This window comes from Scyliorhinus canicula, chromosome 5, assembly GCF_902713615.1.
Source record: "Scyliorhinus canicula chromosome 5, sScyCan1.1, whole genome shotgun sequence".
Taxonomy (NCBI): domain Eukaryota; kingdom Metazoa; phylum Chordata; class Chondrichthyes; order Carcharhiniformes; family Scyliorhinidae; genus Scyliorhinus; species Scyliorhinus canicula.
Genome location: NC_052150.1, coordinates 148,746,492 through 148,767,921, shown reverse-complemented (window position 1 = coordinate 148,767,921; position 21,430 = coordinate 148,746,492). Strand labels below are relative to the sequence as shown.

Sequence of the window (21,430 nt, the reverse complement as noted above, 5' to 3'; positions counted from 1 at the left end):
TCAGCACCCGTGGCAGCACTGCCCGGCCTGCAACGCGACCTACAGCAGCTGCGGGCAGAAAGGCCACTACGCGAGAGTGTGCCTCGCAAAAAGGGCCCCAGCTTCCAACTCCACAGCGGCACAAAGTAATAGCTCCCCACACCCGCAGGCCCGCGGGGCCCGAAACGCTGCGGCCTATGCCCCGACCCCGCCCCCTCCTGCCACGTGCGATCCATGGGGGCCGCCATCTTGGCAAACCTCCACCACGGGACCGGCCACATGCGACTCATGGGGGCCGCCATCTTGGACGCCATCTTCCTCGACGCCCGCCACGTGTGATCCACGGGCCCGACCTGCATCTCCACGCTCGGACAACTCATCGGAAGAGTACGACCTCCCTGAGCGCTCTTCACGTGGCCCGCAATTCGGCGCCGACACCCTGGATCAATCACGCCCGAAGCATCTGCGAAATTCGATGGCAGAGGTCCAAATCAACGGGTACAACACGCCGTGCCTTTTCGACTCCGGGAGTACTGAGAGCTTCATAAACCCAGATCTGGTAAGACTCTCCCCGTTTTCCCAGTGCGGCAAACTATCTCGCTTGCTTCAGGCTCCCATTCTGTCCAGATCCAGGGGCGCACCGCCGCGAAACTCACAATCCGAGGCGCTAGCTGCTCAAAATTTCAACTCTACATTTTGCCCAACCTCTGCGCGCCACTCTTATTAGGCCTAGATTTTCAGTGTAACCTTAAGAGCCTCACCCTCAGCTTCGGCGAGCCCCTGCCCCCACTCACTATCTGCAGCCTCGCTACGCTGCGAATCTCCCCCCCTTCTCTCTTCGCCAATCTCACAAAGGACTGTAAACCCGTAGCCACTCGTAGCAGGCGATACAGCCTGCAGGATAGGGTATTTATCAGATCAGAGGTCTGAAGGCTTCTCAGTGAGGGGATTATAGAGGCCAGCAATAGTCCCTGGAGAGCTCAGGTGGTGGTTGTTAAGACCGGGGAAAAATTCCACATGGTTGTCGACTATAGTCAGACCATAAATAGATTTACGCTCCTCGACGCGTATCCCCTCCCCAGGATTGCACACATGATAAATCAGATCGTCCAGTATCGGCTCTTTTCCACGGTGGATCTGATGTCTGCATACCACCAGCTCCCAATCCGCCCGGAGGACCGCCACTACAAGGCATTCGAGGCCGATGGCCGCCTCTTCCATTTCCTCCGGGTCCCCTTCGGCGTCACTAATGGGGTCTCGGTGTACCAACGAGCAATGGACTGAATGGTGGACTAGTACGGGCTGCGGGCCACGTTTCCGTACTTGGACAATGTCACCATCTGCGGCTATGACCAGCAGGACCACGACACCAACCTCTACTGTTTTCTCCAGACGGCTCAGAAATTAAACCTCACTTATAACAAGGAGAAATGCGTTTTCCGCACAAACAGACTGGCCATCCTCGGCTACGTCGTGGAAAATGGAGTCCTGGGCCCAGACCCGGACCGTATGCGCCCCCTCTTAGAACTCCCCCTCCCCCATGGCCCCAAGGCCCTCAAACGGTGCTTGGGCTTCTTCTCCTACTACGCCCAGTGGGTCCCTCAATATGCGGACAAAGCCCGGCCACTCTTTAAGGCCACACGATTTTCCCTGTCAGCTGAGGCACGCCATGCCTTCAACTGCATCAAGGAGGACATCGCCAAAGCGGCCATGCGGGCGGTGGATGAATCCACTCCATTCCAGGTTGAGAGCGACGCCTCAGAGGTAGCTCTAGCAGCCACACTAAATCAGGCAGGGAGACCAGTCGCATTTTTCTCCCGTACCCTCTCCGCTTCAGAACTCCGACACTCCTCAGTCGAGAAAGAAGCACAAGCCATTGTGGAGGCTATTCGTTACTGGAGGCACTACCTCGCAGGTAGGAGGTTCACCCTCATCACCGACCAAAGATCGGTTGCCTTTATGTTTGATAACTCGCAAAGGGGCAAAATAAATAATGATAAAATTCTTCGGTGGAGGATCGAACTCTCCACCTACAGCTACGATATTAAGTATCGACCCGGGAAGCTCAACGAGCCTCCGGATGCCCTATCCCGCGGGACATGCACCAGCACGCAGATTGACCGACTGAAAGTCATCCACAGCGACCTCTGCCACCCGGGGGTCACCCGGCTCGCCCACTACATCAGAGCCCGAAACCTGTCTTTCTCCAACGAGGAGGTAAAAGTGGTCACCAGGGACTGCCCGATCTGTGCGGAGTGCAAGCCGCACTTCTATAGACCAGACAGGGCCCACCTGGTCAAGGCTTCTAGGCCCTTTGAACGCCTCGCGATTGATTTCAAAGGGCCACTCCCCTCAACTAACAAGAACGTTTACTTTCTAAACGTCGTAGATGAGTTCTCCCGTTTCCCAGTTGCTATCCCGTGCCCCGACATGACCTCCCACACAGTCATTAGGGCCCTGCATAGCATCTTCGCCCTGTTTGGTTTGCCCAGCTACGTGCACAGCGACCGGGGTTCGTCTTTCATGAGCGACGGGCTGCGTCAGTACCTGCTCGACAAGGGCATTGCCTCGAGCAGGACTACCAGCTACAACCCCAGGGGGAACGGGCAGGTGGAGTGGGAGAACGCGACGGTCTGGAAGACCGTTCTACTGACCCTCCAGTCTAGAGAGCTCCAAGTCTCCCAGTGGCAGGAAGTCCTCCCAGACGCGCTCCACGCTATTAGGTCCCTCTGATGCACAGTGACCAATCAGACCCCTCACGAGAGGCTCTTCATTTTCTCCAGGGGCACTACCACGGGGGTCTCACTTCCGGCATGGCTGAGGACACCGGGCCCGGTACTCCTGAGGAAACACGTCAGGGCACACAAAACCGACCCCCTTGTAGAGAAGGTGCGCCTGCTCCACTCCAACCCCCAGTACGCATTCGTCGAGTTCCCTGACGGCCGTCAGGACACAGTATCCCTCCGTGATCTGGCACCCGCCAGATCCAGCAGAATCTTCAGAATCTCTACCCCCACAGAAGGACCCCTCACCCTACACCCCATGCTTCCGCCGCCTCGCGCTCCCGAGCCCACGAGCTCGCTCCATCAGTTCCGTGCACCCGCGCCGGCCAGCCCCCAGCGCCCCCAGTCCCCGGTCGAACCAGAAGAGTATGAAGCTCGGACACAACCCTCCCTGGAGTCCGCCATCGTACCCCAGCACACAACACCCATCCAGCCACCGCAAGAGGCTGCAACCCCGGTGCTCCGCAGATCAAAGCGGACAGTTCGACCTCCGGACAGACTTACTTTGTAGACCACCACCCCCGCCGGACTTGATTTTTTTTGCAGGGGGTGAATGTGGTGAATGTAACTTAGTAATTCACACTGTATTTACCAATACCATTGTAAGCGCAGTAGCGTTATCCGACCACTAGGGGGAGCAGCTCTGGAAATGCTCAGGAGTTTGTACAGGGCTCCACCCTTGACTCCGCCCATGACTCCTCCCCCTGGACTGCTATATAAATACCCTTGTCCAGAGCCAGCCTGCCAGTTCATCGAGAGTTGAACGGGTAACAGGCTGGCTCTGTAGTAAGTAGATTAAAACCACTGTTCATATCTTAAAGCACGTGTCTAGTGAATTGATGGTTCCATCAATTAGCAATGAAGTCACTGTGAAATTCCCTTAGTAACCACATTCCGGCACATTTTCGGTTACACTGAGGGGAGAATTCGGAATGTCCAATTCACCTAACAAGCACGTCTTTGTGGGAGGAAACCGGAGCACCCACAGGAAACCCACGCCGACACGGGGAGAACGTGCAGACTCCGCACAGACAGTGACCCAAGCGGGAATCGACCGTGGTGCTGTGAAGCAAGAGTGCTAACTACTATGCTACCATGGGGGCTGTGTAAAGATGGGGGCTGCCGGACAAAATGGCTCCCTCATCCCTGATGAGCCACTGAACCCGCCAGCAGAAAATTAACTAAAGTTTGGCCTCAGTGGGGAGAAACTCCCTGAGGCCCAAAAAACCGGCAAAGTGCTGGTGAATACCGGGGTGAATCTCAGCGCTACAGCCACCAAAAAACACCTCACCAAATGCGCCTAAAAGGTGACTTTAACTTTTGTCCACTGAATCATGCCCATTGTTACTGAAATCCCTTTTCGCTACTTTGATAATTGTGCCACGTATCAATATTTCTACTCACCCTCCTTTCTTAATTACCCCGTGCTCTCTAAAGATGCTATAGCCTGGAATATTTAGCTCCCAGGCATGCTCAGGGGTGATCCAGGTCTCTATGATATCTAATACTTATTACCTTTCATAGCGCAAAGTTTTGCATACTGATATGCACTATGGGATGCTAAATTAACTGGTGATATATAAATCTTAACTTGATTGGAATATCTAGACTTGTGATCTGTTGACAAAACCAACTAAGGAATAGCTACTGTTGCTTGCAGTGACAGAAATTATATAGAATTAAAAATAGAGGAACTATTGAAATGTTTACTTGATTTTTGTCCCCTGCATCTCTCCTCTAAAAACACTTGTCTCATTTTCCCACCACACGTTCTCTACACGTTTTAATCCATTCTAACTACATTGCTGCTAAAAGATCAGTGGTAATGCTGCTTAAGGAACATTTTTGCAATTTGTCGCAAACTCTTGTACAAGAGTATGTATTACCATAAGGAACGAATTACACTTCTTCTAATGGCTAAGGTATGTGGAAAGAATCTACAAATCCTTAACATAATATCTGCTATTGAGCCCAGATGAGATCATCATCATAAACCTTCTTCACTAAATGCTTGCATGGAAATCTCTTAGAACCTAATAAATGTACAAGAAGCGAAATTTGTGAAATAGAAATATTTGAGAGATTGCCAAAGATAATATAATATGCAGAAGGCCAGATCTGTAAGATCCCAATGGGAGGTTTAGTTCAACTCAAGCCATATGCGATCAAATGTTACAAAGCCTCTTGGTCCATTTCATCTCAAATATTAACGACATAAATTTAATTTTGACAATATTTTCTGACGGTGCAACTTGAATCAGTGAGATCGTCAGTAGTTGGTAGCCTGCATGTATTTGACAAGTTTTTCAGCTTGCATCATTCTTCCCCAAATATGGGAAATTCAGCAATAAAATGTAAGGCAGAAGACATCGAAAGATTCTCAGCGTATCCATTGTTTTTCAGTCAGTGGAAATTCCCGGTGGAAATACCATTTAAGAATGTATATTGTGAGAAATATGTTTTTTCTTTCTTGTTGGGGGTGATTCAGCAACCCCCTTGCACCCAGCATGGATCTGGACACAATGGCTGAATCGCACGTGAACCCCAAATTGAGTTCCTCACTGTGCACCAGGCCGATCGCGAATGGCCCGACTAGCTCCACCCTCCGCGATCAGGATCACACGCTCACTGTGCACCAGGCCGATCGCGAATGACCCGACTAGATCCACCCACCACGATCTGGATCACACGCTCACTGTGCACCAGGCCGATCGCGAATGACCCGACTAGCTCCACCCACCACGATCTGGATCACACGCTCACTGTGCACCAGGCCGATCGGGAATGACCCGACTAGCTCCACCCACCACGATCTGGATCACACGCTCACTGTGCACCAGGCCGATCGCGAATGGCCCGACTAGCTCCACCCGCCACGATCTGGATCGCACCCTCACTGTGAACCAGGCCAATCGCGAATGACCCGACTAGCTCCACCCTCCGCGATCTGGATCTCGCCCTGACTGTGCACCAGGCCGATCGCGAATGGCCCGACTAGCTCCACCCGCCACGATCTGGATCGCACCCTCACTGTGCACCAGGCCAATCGCGAATGGCCCGACTAGCTCCACCCGCCACGATCTGGATCGCACCCTCACTGTGCACCAGGCCGATCGCGAATGGCCCGACTAGCTCCACCCTCCGCGATCTGGATCACACGCTCACTGTGCACCAGGCCGATCGCGAATGACCCGACTAGCTCCACCCGCCACGATCTGGATCTCGCCCTGACTGTGCACCATGCCGATCGCGAATGGCCCGACTAGCTCCACCCTCCGCGATCTGGATCACACGCTCACTGTGCACCAGGCCGATCGCGAATGACCCGACTAGCTCCACCCACCACGATCTGGATCTCGCCCTGACTGTGCACCATGCCGATCGCGAATGGCCCGACTAGCTCCACCCTCCGCGATCTGGATCACACGCTCACTGTGCACCAGGCCGATCGCGAATGACCCGACTAGCTCCACCCACCACGATCTGGATCGCACCCTCACTGTGAACCAGGCCGATCGCGAATGGCCCGACTAGCTCCACCCGCCACGATCTGGATCACACGCTCACTGTGCACCAGGCCGATCGGGAATGACCCGACTAGCTCCACCCGCCACGATCTGGATCGCACCCTCACTGTGCACCAGGCCGATCGCGAATGGCCCGACTAGCTCCACCCGCCACGATCTGGATCGCACCCTCACTGTGCACCAGGCCGATCGCGAATGGCCCGACTAGCTCCACCCACCACGATCTGGATCGCACCCTCACTGTGAACCAGGCCGATCGCGAATGGCCCGACTAGCTCCACCCGCCACGATCTGGATCGCACCCTCACTGTGCACCAGGCCGATCGGGAATGACCCAACTAGCTCCACCCACCACGATCAGGATCTCACCCTCACTGTGCACCAGGCCAATCGGGAATGGCCCGACTAGCTCCACCCTCCACGATCTGGATCGCACCCTCACTGTGCACCAGGCCGATCGGGAATGGCCTGACTAGCTCCACCCACCACGATCTGGATCGCACCCTCACTGTGCACCAGGCCGATCGCGAATGGCCCGACTAGCTCCACCCTCCGCGATCAGGATCGCACCCTCACTGTGCACCAGGCCGATCGCGAATGGCCCGACTAGCTCCACCCGCCACGATCTGGATCTCACCCTTACTGGGATCCAGGCCAATCGCGAATGGCCGGACTAGCTCCACCCTCCGCGATCTGGATCGCACCCTCACTGTGCACCAGGCCAATCGCGAATGGCCCGACTAGCTCCACCCTCCGCGATCTGGATCTCACCCTCACTGTGCACCAGGCCGATCGCGAATGGCCCGACTAGCTCCACCCGCCACGATCTGGATCGCACCCTCACTGTGCACCAGGCCAATCGCGAATGGCCCGACTAGCTCCACCCGCCACGATCTGGATCGCACCCTCACTGTGAACCAGGCCAATCGGGAATGGCCCGACTAGCTCCACCCGCCACGATCTGGATCTCACCCTCACTGTGCACCAGGCCGATCGGGAATGGCCCGACTAGCTCCACCCGCCACGATCCGGATCTTGCCCTCACTGTGCACCAGGCCGATCGCGAATGGCCCGACTAGCTCCACCCGCCACGATCTGGATCTCGCCCTGACTGTGCACCAGGCCGATCGCGCATGGCCCGACTAGCTCCACCCGCCACGATCTGGATCGCACCCTCACTGTGCACCAGGCCAATCGCGAATGACCCGACTAGCTCCACCCTCCGCGATCTGGATCTCGCCCTCACTGTGCACCAGGCCGATCGCGAATGGCCCAACTAGCTCCACCCGCCACGATCTGGATCTTGCCCTCACTGTGCACCAGACCAATCGCGAATGGCCCGACTAGCTCCACCCTCCGCGATCTGGATCACACCCTCACTGTGCACCAGGCCGATCGGGAATGGCCCGACTAGCTCCACCCTCCGCGATCTGGATCGCACCCTCACTGTGCACCAGGCCGATCGCGAATGGCCCGACTAGCTCCACCCGCCACGATCTGGATCACACCCTCACTGGGATCCAGGCCGATCGGGAATGGCCCGACTAGCTCCACCCTCCGCGATCAGGATCACACCCTCACTGGGATCCAGGCCAATCGCGAATGGCCCGACTAGCTCCACCCTCCGCGATCTGGATCTCACCCTTACTGTGCACCAGGCCAATCGCGAATGGCCCACTAGCTCCACCCTCCGCGATCTGGATCTCGCCCTCACTGTGCACCAGGCCAATCGCGAATGACCAAACCAGCTCCACCCTCCGCGATCTGGATCTCGCCCTCACTGTGCACCAGGCCGATCGCGCATGACCCGACTAGCTAAACCCGCCACGATCTGGATCTCACCCTCACTGTGCACCAGGCCGATCGGGAATGGCCCGACTAGCTCCACCCTCCGCGATCTGGATCTCACCCTCACTGGGATCCAGGCCAATCGCGAATGGCCCGACTAGCTCCACCCTCCGCGATCTGGATCTCACCCTTACTGTGCACCAGGCCAATCGCGAATGGCCCGACTAGCTTCACCCTCCGCGATCTGGATCTCACCCTCACTGTGCACCAGGCCGATCGCGAATGGCCCAACTAGCTCCACCCGCCACGATCTGGATCGCACCCTCACTGTGCACCAGGCCGATCGGGAATGGCCCGACTAGCTCCACCCGCCACAATCTGGATCTCGCCCTCACTGTGCACCAGGCCAATCGCGAATGGCCCGACTAGCTCCACCCTCCGCGATCTGGATCTCGCCCTCACTGTGCACCAGGCCGATCGCGAATGGCCCACTAGCTCCACCCTCCGCGATCTGGATCTCGCCCTCACTGTGCACCAGGCCAATCGCGAATGACCAAACCAGCTCCACCCTCCGCGATCTGGATCGCACCCTCACTGTGCACCAGGCCAATCGCGAATGACCCAACTAGCTCCACCCGCCACGATCTGGATCGCACCCTCACTGTGCACCAGGCCAATCGCGAATGACCCAACTAGCTCCACCCGCCACGATCTGGATCGCACCCTCACTGGGATCCAGATCTCCATATTTAAAGGAGCTCAACTAATTCACCTGCCGCCCTGGACACAACGACCATGCCTGGGAGACCTCGCCAGGGCACCGTTTAGTACTGGTCCACACAAACTATGTTCTATGTTAAACGTAGTGCATCCTGGCACCATGACAGAGTCATCCTGCAACTACCAAGCTGCCTGGGTGGCCCTTTCAGGGTCACTGCCAGAGTGCCGGGGTGCCCAGATTGGCATTGCCAGGGGTCGGGCCCAGGAGGGGGGGTGGAAACTGTGCCAAGTTGGGGGTATTCCTGGGTGCCTCCCCAAGGTTGGGGGTTGGTGGTCAATAATGCGGGGGGAGGGGGGTGGGCAGCACGGTGGCGCAGTGGGTTAATCCTGCAGGTTCGATCCCAGCTCTGGGTCACTGTCCGTGTGGAGTTTGCACATTCTCCCCGTGTTTGCATGAGTTTCACCCCCACAACCCAAAGATGTGCAGGGTAGGTGGATTGGCCAAGCTAAATTGCCTCTTAATTGGAAAAAAATTAATTGGGTACTTTAAATTTATTTATTTTTTAAAATAATGCAGGGGTGTGCTGAAAGGGGAGGGTGAAATATCATGGCTGCCGGACAAACTGACTCCCCCATTTGCGAGGAGCCGGTTTGCCAGCAGGAAATCCCTCTCAGTGCAGCCTCGGTGAAGAAAATCTCCCCGAGGCCCAAAAAAATTGGCCAAGTGCCATTGGATAGCGGAATGTTTCTTGGCGCTGCAGCTGCTGAGAAACACCCCACTAAATGTGACTGACAGTGGACTTTAACTTCAGTCTGCTGAATCGTGCCCTTGGTCTCTATAATCCTAAAATGCTGGGAAGTTTTCCTTTATTTGTTACATGTAATTAAGTCACAAATGTGTATGACATGTTTAGAATTTTGCTGCAATGAGTTTCCCTCTCTATATTGACTGCAGTACAAGGCAAGAACTCGTTCCACACTAAAATGTTTGCCATGTTGCAGTTTGACTATCCTGTCAATGACAGTTTGGAGCAAACGGGCTTTTCTGTGTGAAAATAGTCTTTGATTCAGCAACTGAAGAACTCACAATGAATACTATAGAAATTTCAATGTGTGGTTTTTACTTTATTTATTTCTGTTTAATATAACGTAATGATTATAATTATGACTTAATGGGTGTGATTCTCCGACCCTCCGCGCCAGAATCGTGCCCGGCGCGGGGGTGGAGAATAGCCGATTCTCCGCGGACCCGCCAGTACGTGCGTGCGGTTGACGCGGTGCCGTTCGGGGGCCGTTGGAACAGGCCTGGCCCCTGCAATGATTCTCCGTGGTCGACCAGCCAAACCCGCACTGACACGGTTTCCATGTGGTACCATCCATTGGGAGCTGGGACCCGCGGCCGCGGTGGCGGACCTGGTGGGGGGCGGGGGGGCCTCATTGGTGGACAGGCCCGCAATTGGGGGCCACCGATTGTGGGCCATCACGATCTGCGGGAGACCTACATTCATCTGTGTGGGCCCGGTGTGTGGCTCCACCATGTCGGCGGCGCAGGCGTGGACCCGCTTATGGCCGCTGTACACATGCGCGGCCACGCGGTCTGGCTAGCAGGGCCCCACCGGCAGCCAGAGCTGCGGGACACTCGCTGGAGCTCTGCTAGCCCCCTGGAAAACAGAGAATCACCCCGGACCTTCGAGGAAAAAATCCGGAGTGATTCCCGTCCGTTTTCCGGCGGTCGTGGGGACTTATTCCCCAGCAGGGAGAATCTTGCCCAATATCTATGTGAATCTCCACATTGATCAAGTATCCAAATCATACTTTTTGGAATGAAAGAAGATAAAATACTCCAACCTGAGAACCCTTGGCAGCTGCAGCCAGCATTGTTCTTCCCACCTTAAACTTCACTGGCCCCTTGTCTATCCCATTAATTTGCCACATCTAACTTTATTCTTCCTCATGCCTATTGTTCTTTGTTAGTTCCAAAATACAAGCTCCTGGCCACCACCAACTCTGGCAGCAAATTCCAGATTCCCACTACTCCCTGTGTAAAATTGCTTTTCCTATGCCCCTCCTATACCTCTTGCCACTTACCTTGAATCTATGTCCCATGTTTCTAGAATTCTCCACCGGGGAAACAATTTTTTCCTGTCCACCCTATCTCTTCCCCTCATAATTTTGTACACCCCAATTAAGTCACCCCTCAGCTTTCTTTGTTCCAAGGAAAATAACTCCAAACTATTCAATCGCTCTTCGTAGCCACACTTTTCTAGTCCTGGCAACATTCTTGTAAACCTCCTCTGCACCCTCTCTAGACCAATAATGTCCTGCGTGTGATGTGGCGACCAGAGCTGCACACACTACTCCCGTTGTGGCCTCACCAGTGTTTCATACAATTCTAACATTATATTCTTACTTTTATATTCTATACCTTTGCCAATGAAGGCGAGCATTCCATGTGCTTTCTTAACAAACTTATCCACTTGAACTGCTGCCTTTAGGGACCCATGTACCTGCACACCAAGATCTCTCAGTTCATCATAGATATAGGGCGCGATTCTCCCGAGTTACGAAAAATCGGGAAGCTGGCGTCAAAAATGGGCGCGTTTGACGCCAGCCTCCGCCCCCCCGACCGGGAACCGATTCTGCTCCCCGGTCGGGGCTAGCATCGCGCAGCCGTGAACTCTGGCATCGCGGGCTTAACGAATTTCGCTAAGCCCGCGAGCCAAGGTTAGCGATGGCTGACGCTTATGATGACGTCAGCCGCGCATGCGCAGATTAGACTACTCCAACCCGCGCATGCGCGGATGACGTCATCGCGCTTGTGCGTGAAACCCGCGCATGCGCGGGCCGTTATGCCCCGCAGAAGCCCCGCGGATGGATCCATCGGGGCGGCGGAGGGAGAAAGAGTGCGCGGGGTAAGTACCCGCTGCCCGCGGTCGGTGCCCACCGATCGCAGGCCCATGGCACCACGGCCGTGCCAATCGGTGCCATGGTTCCCGAGAACGGGACTTTACGGCCGTTTTTACGAACGGTCAGGGCAGGTGTGTTTTACCCTTGTAAAAACGGCCGTAAAGGCCTTGGAAATCGGCCCATTGGCCAGGAGAGAATCGCTGCTCGCTGTAAAAAAACGGCGGGCAGCGATTCGTGTCGGGAGGCGGGCGTGGGGGGGGGGGGAGAATAGCGGGAGGGCATCGGACCAGCGTGTCCGTAAAAATTTACGTCGCCCGCTATTTTCCGATTTTTCATAAGTCCAGAGAATTGCACCCATAGAATTTACAGTGCAGAAGGAGGCCATTCGGCCCATCGAGTCTGCACTGGCTCTTGGAAAGAGCACCCTACCCAAGCCCACACCTCCACCCTATCCCCATAACCCAGTAACCCCACCCAACACTAAGGGCAATTTTGGCACTAAGGGCAATTTGGGAGGAAACCGGAGCACCTAGAGGAAACCCACGCACACACGGGGAGAACGTGCAGACTCTGCACAGACAGTGCTGGGAATTGGACCTGGGACCCTGGAACTGTGAAGCAATTGCGCTAACCACTATGCTACCGCGCTACCCAACTTCCTCTTCCCCTCTTAGTATATTGCCATTTATTGAGTACTCCCATAACTGTTTGACCTCCCAAAATGCATGACCCCACACTTCTCTGTGTTGAATTCCATCAGCCACTTTTTCGCCCATTCCACCAATCCATCTATATAGTTTTGACGATTATAGCTTTCCTCTGCACTGTCCACCACTTGGCCAATCTTTGCGTCATCTACAAATTTCCCAATCATGCTCTCTTCTTTCCATCCAAATCCTTTTTGACTTTGTCCCTGCAATTTCTATACTTGTCTAGGCTATCTGCTTACTTCTTTATGCCTGTCATACGCTTTATTTTTCTGTTTGACCTTCCCCTGTATTCCTCTAGACAACCGGGGGGGGGGGGGGGGGGGGGGGGGGGGTCTACATTTGGGTGTACCACTCTTATTGTTGGAGGGGACATGTCTACTTTGCACCTTTAGGATCTCTCCTTTTACTGCTTCCCACTGGTTTTCCACAGATTTATCCCTAGCATTGTTGGCCAGACCATCTTAGCCAAGTCCCTTCTAATTTCTACAAAATTTTCCTTCCCCCGGTTCAAGATTTTTACTCCTGCTTTACCCCTGTCCTTTTCCATGGTACTACTGAATCTAACTGAATTGTGATCACTATCCCCGTTATGGTCGTCAACTATCACTTCATCCACTTGACCTTCTTCTTTCCCCAAGGCTAGGTCTAGAATTGCATCACCTCTCATTGGGTTTGTCACTAATTGGGTGAAAAGAAATTCCTGGACACACTGCATGAATTTGTCTCCCTCAGCTTCCCTTATATTGTTTGATTCCCAGTTGATATTGGGATAGTTAAAGTCTCCTACTGTTATTGCCCTTTTGTTCTTACAGGTAGAGATTTGCCGACATATTTGCTCTTCTATCTTCCTTTCACAGTATGGGGGTCTATAGTAGTGTGACTGCCCCTTTTTTATCTCTTATGTTCAACACATAAAGCCTTGTTGGTTGACCCATTTAATACATCATCCCTTTTCACAACTGGAATGGATTCCTTAATCTTTAGTGCTACTCTCCCTCCTTTTCATCTCCCACCCTATCGTGTCTGAAGACTCTATATCCAGGGATATTGAGCTGCCAATTTTGCTCCTCCTTTAGCCAGGTTTCCATTATAGCAATGCCAGCCTGATGCCATGTGCCTATCTGTGCTCTTAGCCTGTCTACCTTTGTTTGTAATAATCCTTGCAAAGAGTTTAACTTTGCTTCTCCTGTAATTCCAAATCCATCATTACCTCTTCTACATCACCAGCTAAAGTTCGACCTCCATTTTCCTGATCGACATTTGACCTATCTGATCCTACTCCTGGGATCCCATTCCCCTGCCATAAAAGTTTAAATAAAAGCAAATTACTGCGGATGCTGGAATCTGAAGCCAAAAGAAAGAATGCTGGAAAATCTCGGCAGGTCTGGCAGCATCTGTAAAGAGAGAAAAGAGCTAACGTTTCGAGCCCAGATGACGCTTTGTTAGCTTTGACAAAGGGTCATCCGGACTCAAAATGTTAACTCTTTTCTCTCCTTACAGATGCTGCTGTGATTTTCCACACAAGTTTAAATACTCGCCAACAGAACTAGCAAAACCCCCCACTAGGATATTGGACCCAGCTCTGCTGTGGTGCGACCCATCCTGTTTGTCCAATTTGCCACCTGCCTGAGAACCGGTCCCAGTGCCTCAAGAATCTGAATCCCTCCTGGCTACACCATCTCTCCAGCCATGCATTAATCTGATCTATCCTCTTATTCCTTCGCTCTCTAGCACATGGAACCGGGGGTAATCCTATTACATTTGAGATCCTGCATTTTAGTTTATCTTCTAACTTCCTGTACTGGACTTGCAGGCACTCATCCTTTAGTTTACCTATGGCATTGGTACCAATGTGCCATGACCACTGGCTGTTCACCTTCCCTTCCCAGAATGCCCTCCAGCAGCTTTGTGACATCCCTGACCCTGGCACCAGGGAGGCAACATAACGTGCTTGATTCACGTTTGTGACCACAGACACTCTATCTGCGCCCCTAACTATTGAATCCCCTATCACTATAGCCCTAACACTTATTTTTCTCCCACCCATCTGAGCAGCAGAGCCATCCACAGTGCTGTGATTTTGGCTGCTGCTGCTTTCCCCGGAGAGGCCATCCCACCTTCCCCCAACAGTATCCAGAGCAGTATGTCTGTTTGAGAATCGATGAAGGTCAACATAAATTATTCAAAGATTGTTAGGGACTTCATTGTGTTGGTTCTCTGCCAGAGCTATTGTGGACCCTGTTACTCAATGTTTCCTCTTAAAGCAATTTAACAGCAGGATGCATTCAGTTAACCTATTACTAATGTTGCATTATTTTAAATGTATTATCATGACATTCACTGTATCAATGTGTTAAAACCACTTTTTAGAAAGTAGTACATTGATTAGGACATTATTGCACAATAATGTGTATGTTGGAAATGAAGTAAGCATAACTAGTAAATTCTGAAATACCTTAAACTGCTGAATTCAGTTCTTTGCATAAGAGGCTGCAGAACTTGCAGTTCCATTTCTTCATTACCTGAGTTACAAGCCAAAAATCATGCATCTTTCTAATAATGTAACATGATCACATTCAGAAAACCAAACCTTCCCAGCAGTGTAAGTATTTGTTCATTGCGTATTCTGATTACTGCACAGTCTGTTCTGAAGAGGTGGTGACTTGACAGCATGCTTAACTCCATCTTTAAAATATAAATATGGACTGCCTGAGGTCAATGGAGTTCTCCATTCTACACGGCTCACCCGTGGTGTTCTTGCAGTGGGCAGGGCTGGAGAATCCAGCCGATTGAGTGATTTCTGCTGAGCTAAATTATCAAATTTACAGGAATTAAATCTGCCGAAAAAGGTGTTGATTTGCTGGAGGGGTGATGCCTACAAATAAAAATGGGTTAACATTATTTCTCCAGTCGGAGGATGCAGCAAATGGCCGCACTAATATACTGAATCTCACACAAAGCTGTTTAATTCCTAATGTGCAACGATGCAGAAAGAACCTGAACTATACATCCTAAAGTACTTTGTAAAATCCAGAACTAGATTTTTCAGTATATGAAGCTGCTCAGAGGCTAATTAGAATTTAACAAGAGTTTGTACTTTTTGTATCAAAGGAAGCAAATGGTTTTTTAAAACCATTTAGATTAACGGGGTTGAATTAGCTCATTAAAAATATCCATTAACTTTGAACTACTGATTCAGACTCCAGTATCCTGGTGTAACTGATGCATTTTTAGCATATTGTACTCTTCTCGTTACTTATCTAGCTCTTGCACCTTTATTTTTGTTTCCTGAGGCCAAAATACTTGCTGCGGCCAAGATGATGGACACCTGCTTTGAAACCTGCTAGAGGTGTGTAATTGTGTCACAATGGCCAACCTCATAGAATTTACAGTGCAGAAGGAGGCCATTCGGTCCATCGAGTCTGCACCGGCTCTTGGAAAGAGCAACCTACCCAAGGTCAACACCTCCACCCTATTCCCATAACCCAGTAACCCCACCCAACACTAAGGGCAATTTTGGACACTAAGGGCAATTTATCATGGCCAATCCACCTAACCTGCATATCTTTGGATTGTGGGAGGAAACCGGAGCACCCGGAGGAAACCCACGCACACACGGGGAGGATGTGCAGACTTCGCACAGACAGTGACCCAAGCCGGAATCGAACCTGGGATCCATGAGCTGTGAAGCAGTTGTGCTATCCACAATGCTACCGTGCTGCCCCTTTGGCCAAGTTTTGCCCATGGTTGATGCTTGGTCTTCCTCTGGTATTTACATTCTAGAAACCCATTTTTGAGGTGTTGTCACAGAGCAGAGCTGTGAGAAGAAAGTGTGTTTGAAAGTGTAATTGCAATACTGCACTTGGGTCTTCCCCAGGTTGTCCTGGGTTACAACCAGATTTTGTCAGGACAATGGCCAGGATTCTCCAGCAAACGGTGGAGCGGGCCGAACCGGCGCCAAAGAGTGTCATGAACCACTCTGGCGTCGGGCCGCCCGGAAGGTGCAGAATCCTCCGCACTTCCGGGGGCTAGGCCGGCACTGGAGTGGTTGGCGCTGCGCCAACCGGCGCCGAAGGCCCTCCGCCGGCCGGCACGAGTTGGTGCATGCGCAGGAGTGCCAGCGTGTTCTGGTGCATGCGCAGCACCGCTAGAGTGATTCCTACACATGTGTAGCAGGTTTGTTCTCCGCGCCGGCCATCGCGGAGCCTTACACAGGCCGGCGCGGAGGGAAAGGGTGCCCCCATGGCACAGGCCCGCCCACAGATCGGTGGGCCCTGATCACGGGCCAGGCCACCGTGGGGGCCCCCCGGAGCCGGAACCCCCTACAGCCCCCCCGAGGACTCCGCAGGCCACCCTCAAAGCCAGGACCCTCCGGTATGGACCCAGTCCATTTCACGCCGGCGGGACCGTCCGAAAATGGATGGCCGCTCGGCCCATCGGGGCCCGGAGAATCGCCGACCGGCGCGACTCGATCCCCGCCCAAAAACGGCGCCGTAGAATTTGGCAGCCAGCGTTGGAACGGCGGGGTGGGACTCATGCCACCCCCCGCCGATTCTCTGACCAGGCGGGGGGTTGGAGAATCCCGCCCAATGATTTGTTCACCTATGCTTTATCTCCTAAAGGACATCATCACAACAATGGAGTAAGGGGGAAATGGAATAAACAACTCAAAGTCAATAACATAGTCATGAGAAAGTGTATCTTCAGTGAGCTTCCTGGCCCCAGTTGTTGAATTCTGTCCATTTAAAACCTTTCCTCACTATCAAATTAACTTAGTCAAAAGAGAGCCTAGATTCTTTTAAGCAGCATAGTTTTAACACTGGCAATAATTTGTTCATGGGCTATTACTATAATTAAAATAAAGCGATTGGACAATATGGACTCAAGTTTGATTACTTCTCTCCTATTAAAAATGCTCTTTTTCCTACAATCACTGTATTTGCCCTCTGAGATTTTTCAATATTACTTCTTGCACAATCAACATTTACAACCTGACTAGATTTTTACAAAATGACACATTTGGTTATTTCATCTTTGGTTTTATTTTTCATAGATTTCCATAGTTGGAAGCTAACAATATGCGTTGTTGAATTCCAGACTGGGAAGCACGGATTGATAGTCATGGGAGAGTTTTTTATGTGGATCATGTAAACCGTACAACAACATGGCAGCGACCCACGACGGCTGCTACACTTGATGGTTTGCGCCGGTCCAACTCCATCCAGCAAATGGAACAACTTAACCGAAGGTACGTGAGACATTCAATTAGGACATTGGCAAAAGGTATCAACCCATCTAAATGGGCAGTGGAACTATGAATATTTTAAGGGAAAAATATGTAACTGGACAGTCTTTCATTCTTTTCATATGACTGAATTTGAGTATTTATTGTAAATTTAGTCAAAAAACTGTGTCTACCTATTTATGGCAATGGCTTCTTTCACGAGCAGTTGTAATCATTAATGATTTTCGAGGGCAAGCAGCATTTGGTTTACTGGTCACTCAAATGCACCAGAGTGATGAATTCTACGCCCAAACATTACCACTTAATGTTTTAAACACAGTTTAGGTACTTCTCACAGGAAGAGCAAAATTGCTGCCAGATAAATTATGATGAAAGATTCTGTGGTTTCTACTTAGCAATGTAACTTGTTTTGCCGAAATTGCAGTCAACTGCCTCCCAATACCAACCACTCACTTTTACTGGGGCGCAAGAGTAGGGGAGGGAACAGAATTGAATTCCAGATCTGACAGTATTTGGTAGCCGAGCAGCATGTAAATACTCAGAGACGATGCATGAAGGCTACATGTGAGCAGGAGGCAGGCCACAAGTGAGATGTACTAATTGAATAGTGGGTCTCTATTCAGGATTGTCAGTTTCAACATCTCAATGAAAACATTATTTAAGAATTGGCTTAATCTGAAGCTGTGGGTCCATGGCAACATGTTATTCACACAGGGGTATAATTCCCCTGATCTCTTGCCTTGGCTTTGGCTGTCTCCTGGGATTTCAACTGGGAATTGCAACGTGTGTTCAGTGAAACAACTGTGAAAATGTTTGTCATTATTCCCAGCTAGTAAACACAATGGGAACTGAAATCATCGAAATAGGTCAGCACAGAGCTGTGATCAGAGAAGCAAGAACACGTATAAAATTGATATATTAAAATTGGTTGAAGCATATCAACTCTGCTCTCTCCAAATCATCTCCTAATTTTTCAAATACAGCAACGATAGAATTGTTCTCAAATTTTTAATGCCAATAGTGTGTGAGAGCCCTAATGCAGATGGTGTTGGAAGGCGAGGAGGGTTATTGAGAGCTCCAGATAGTGGTGGTAGCGGTGAGGGGATGCAAGGTGAGAAATCCGATGCTGGTGGTGGTGGTGGGTGGAGAGAGACCGATGCTGATGTTAGTAGGGGGAGAGCCCTGCTGCTGGTGTTGGGGGGTCCCCTGTGTCCATGCGGATCTGTTGGGGAGGTTTTGTTCTGTGCTGATCAGGGCGCCCTTTTAAAGGATCTTCGTGGAGCCGGTCTTGCCAGCTCTATCAGGCCCCATCCCTCCAAGCCCACTGGATTCTTTCACAAAATGGCTCAAAATGGACTCAAAACTCAGGTATGCAGCTGGATAGAGCCACGCACCAGATTTCAGTCAGAGCCTGAAAAATTATGGAACCATTTTGCTGCATAAGTCTTACTCAGACCAGAGGTCAGAGCTTAGGGCTTTCTGTGCAGTGCTGGCCATGAAATGACGACACATGCGCATGTTAGTTCTTTTTACATTCTTGGAACTGGGAACTGGCCCTCCACGCCTTCATAGAGAGAGAGGAAGAGAAAAAACATGAAAAGCAGGTACGGTGACCTGAACCAGAGTGCATAACTGAGGAAAGTGGCTCAAAGAGCAGGAAACTGGGAGGTGATCTGGTGAAGGTCCCAGAAGAAAGTCCCAAACAGGGATCAGAAAGAGGTCCCAGCAAAAGAAGTCCCAGGTAAAGGACAGAGATAGGGATCAGAAATATGTCCCAATAAGTAAAGTAGAGAGATGGATTCTGAATTAAAGACGGAGCTGCAGCGAGTAGACCTGAAGCAAAGTGGGCTTGAGGGAAGTCCTGAAGATCCAAGGAAGCAGACAAAAGTTGGTGGCTCCTTACTTTGGGTTCAAGGAGCAATGATATTCTGCTTGCCATGGCCAAAGATCTGAAAGTGTGCTTGGAATGTGAAGCTTGATTGTACTCAGATATCCAGAGGAAAGGTGTCTCAGGAGGCAAAATTGAAACCCTGGACCTGATGAAGCCATCTGAGTGGGAGTGACCTTTGGAGGGAATTCCAGTGCAAGATCTTCAAATATAGAGATTGGAAACCCTTGTGAGAAAGACAAGTTTCTATGAGACTGATTGGCTTATAGCAATACAAACGTCTGGGCAGTTTGTTAAGAAACCCATGGAATTTGCTTTATTTGCATCTGCCATTTACTTTGCAGTTTGCAGGGGCCTGACCACAGTTTGTTTGTAATTGCACAATTTCCTCATACTTATCCTGAATGGCAGAGTAGTAAATAGTTATTGTAAATTGTTTATCAGTACCAATTTATATGTGTCTATAAAGATATTTCTGGAGTAAAGGAATACTGTAATATGAATAATGTTCTTGTGTGGCATTAAGATCTTTCCAATCTTTGTCTGGTGTAATATAGTTTATATTTCTTGTTTAATAGCTATTATATATTTTGTGTTTAAAGTTCATCAGCAGGCCACTGTGAATTTATTCAGTAACTTTCCTCCACAGTTTCAAAATAAATAGTTAGGATTTATCAATCCAGGTTTTAGTCTGAGATCTGACTTGTCCAGCATTAACATCAGCTGGGATTGTAACACCGACACCAGGAAATCCTCAGGGTCCAACCATCTTCAGCTGCTTCATCAATGACCTCCCTTCCATCATAAGGTCAGAAGTGGGGATGTTTGCGAGCGACTGCACAATGTTCAGCACCATCCACAACTCCTCAGATAATGAAGCAGTCCATGTCCAATTGCAGCAAGGCCTGGACAATATCTAGGCTTGGACTGACAAGTGGCAAGTTACATTCGCGCCACACAAGTGCCGGGCAATGACAATCTCCTATAAGAGAGGATCTAACCATCGACCATTGACATTCAATGGCATTGAGGCTGGTTTAGCACAGTGGGCTAAACAGCTGGCTTGTAATGCAGAACAAGGCCAGAAGCGTGGGTAGCACTAGGCAGCACCAGCCTCCCCAAACAGGCATGGAATGTGGCGACTAGGAGCTTTTCACAGTAACTTCATTGAAGCCTACTTGTGACAACAAGCAATTATTATTATTATTATTATTACCATCACTGAATCCCCCACAATCAACATCCTGGGGCTTACCATTGATCAGAAACTGAACTGGACTAGCTACATTAATACTGTGGCTACCAGGGCAGGTCAAAGGCTAGGAATTCTACGAGGAGTGACTCACCACCTGTTCGTCATCCACAAGGCACAGTCAGGAGTGTAATGGAATACTCTCCACTTGTCTGGATGAATGCAGCACCAACAACACTCGAGAAGTTCCACACCATCAGGGACAAAGCAGCCCGCTTGATTGCTCCCCCTTCTACGAACAGTCAAACCCTCCACCACCAACGAACACTGGCAGTCGTGTGCACCATCTACAAGATGCACTGCAGTAACTCACCAAGATCCCTTAGACAGCACCTTTCAAACCCACGACCACTTCCATCTAGAACAGGAGTTCTCAACCTTTTTTAACCCATGGACCCCTTTTCCTCTTAATTTTTTTTTGTGGACACCCATAGCCATTCCACAGAAAAAAAAAGCTTCTTATATGCGTGGTGCTAAAGTCCATCTACCTTACCTTACAGATTAGCGGTATTTTCGTACGTTTCCAAACTTATTCTAATATGAAAAGTAATGAAAAAAACTTTTTACTGACTAAATTGAATTAAATTACTCTAAAAATAACCAATTCATATCAAATATACACAGTTTCTAG

At 50.7% G+C, this 21,430-nt stretch overlaps 1 protein-coding gene and 1 long non-coding RNA gene across 2 annotated transcripts in view; one reads left to right on the top strand and one right to left on the bottom strand.

The window, feature by feature from the left end:
* LOC119966320 (E3 ubiquitin-protein ligase HECW1-like) overlaps positions 1–21,430 on the top strand; it is a 664,661-nt gene that overhangs the window by 401,747 nt on the left and 241,484 nt on the right. The window contains 1 exon segment of the mRNA XM_038797802.1: positions 17,512–17,662. Within this exon segment, the coding sequence (XP_038653730.1) occupies positions 17,512–17,662 (151 nt within the window).
* LOC119966324 overlaps positions 1–21,430 on the bottom strand; it is a 182,506-nt gene that overhangs the window by 33,454 nt on the left and 127,622 nt on the right. The window lies entirely within an intron of this gene.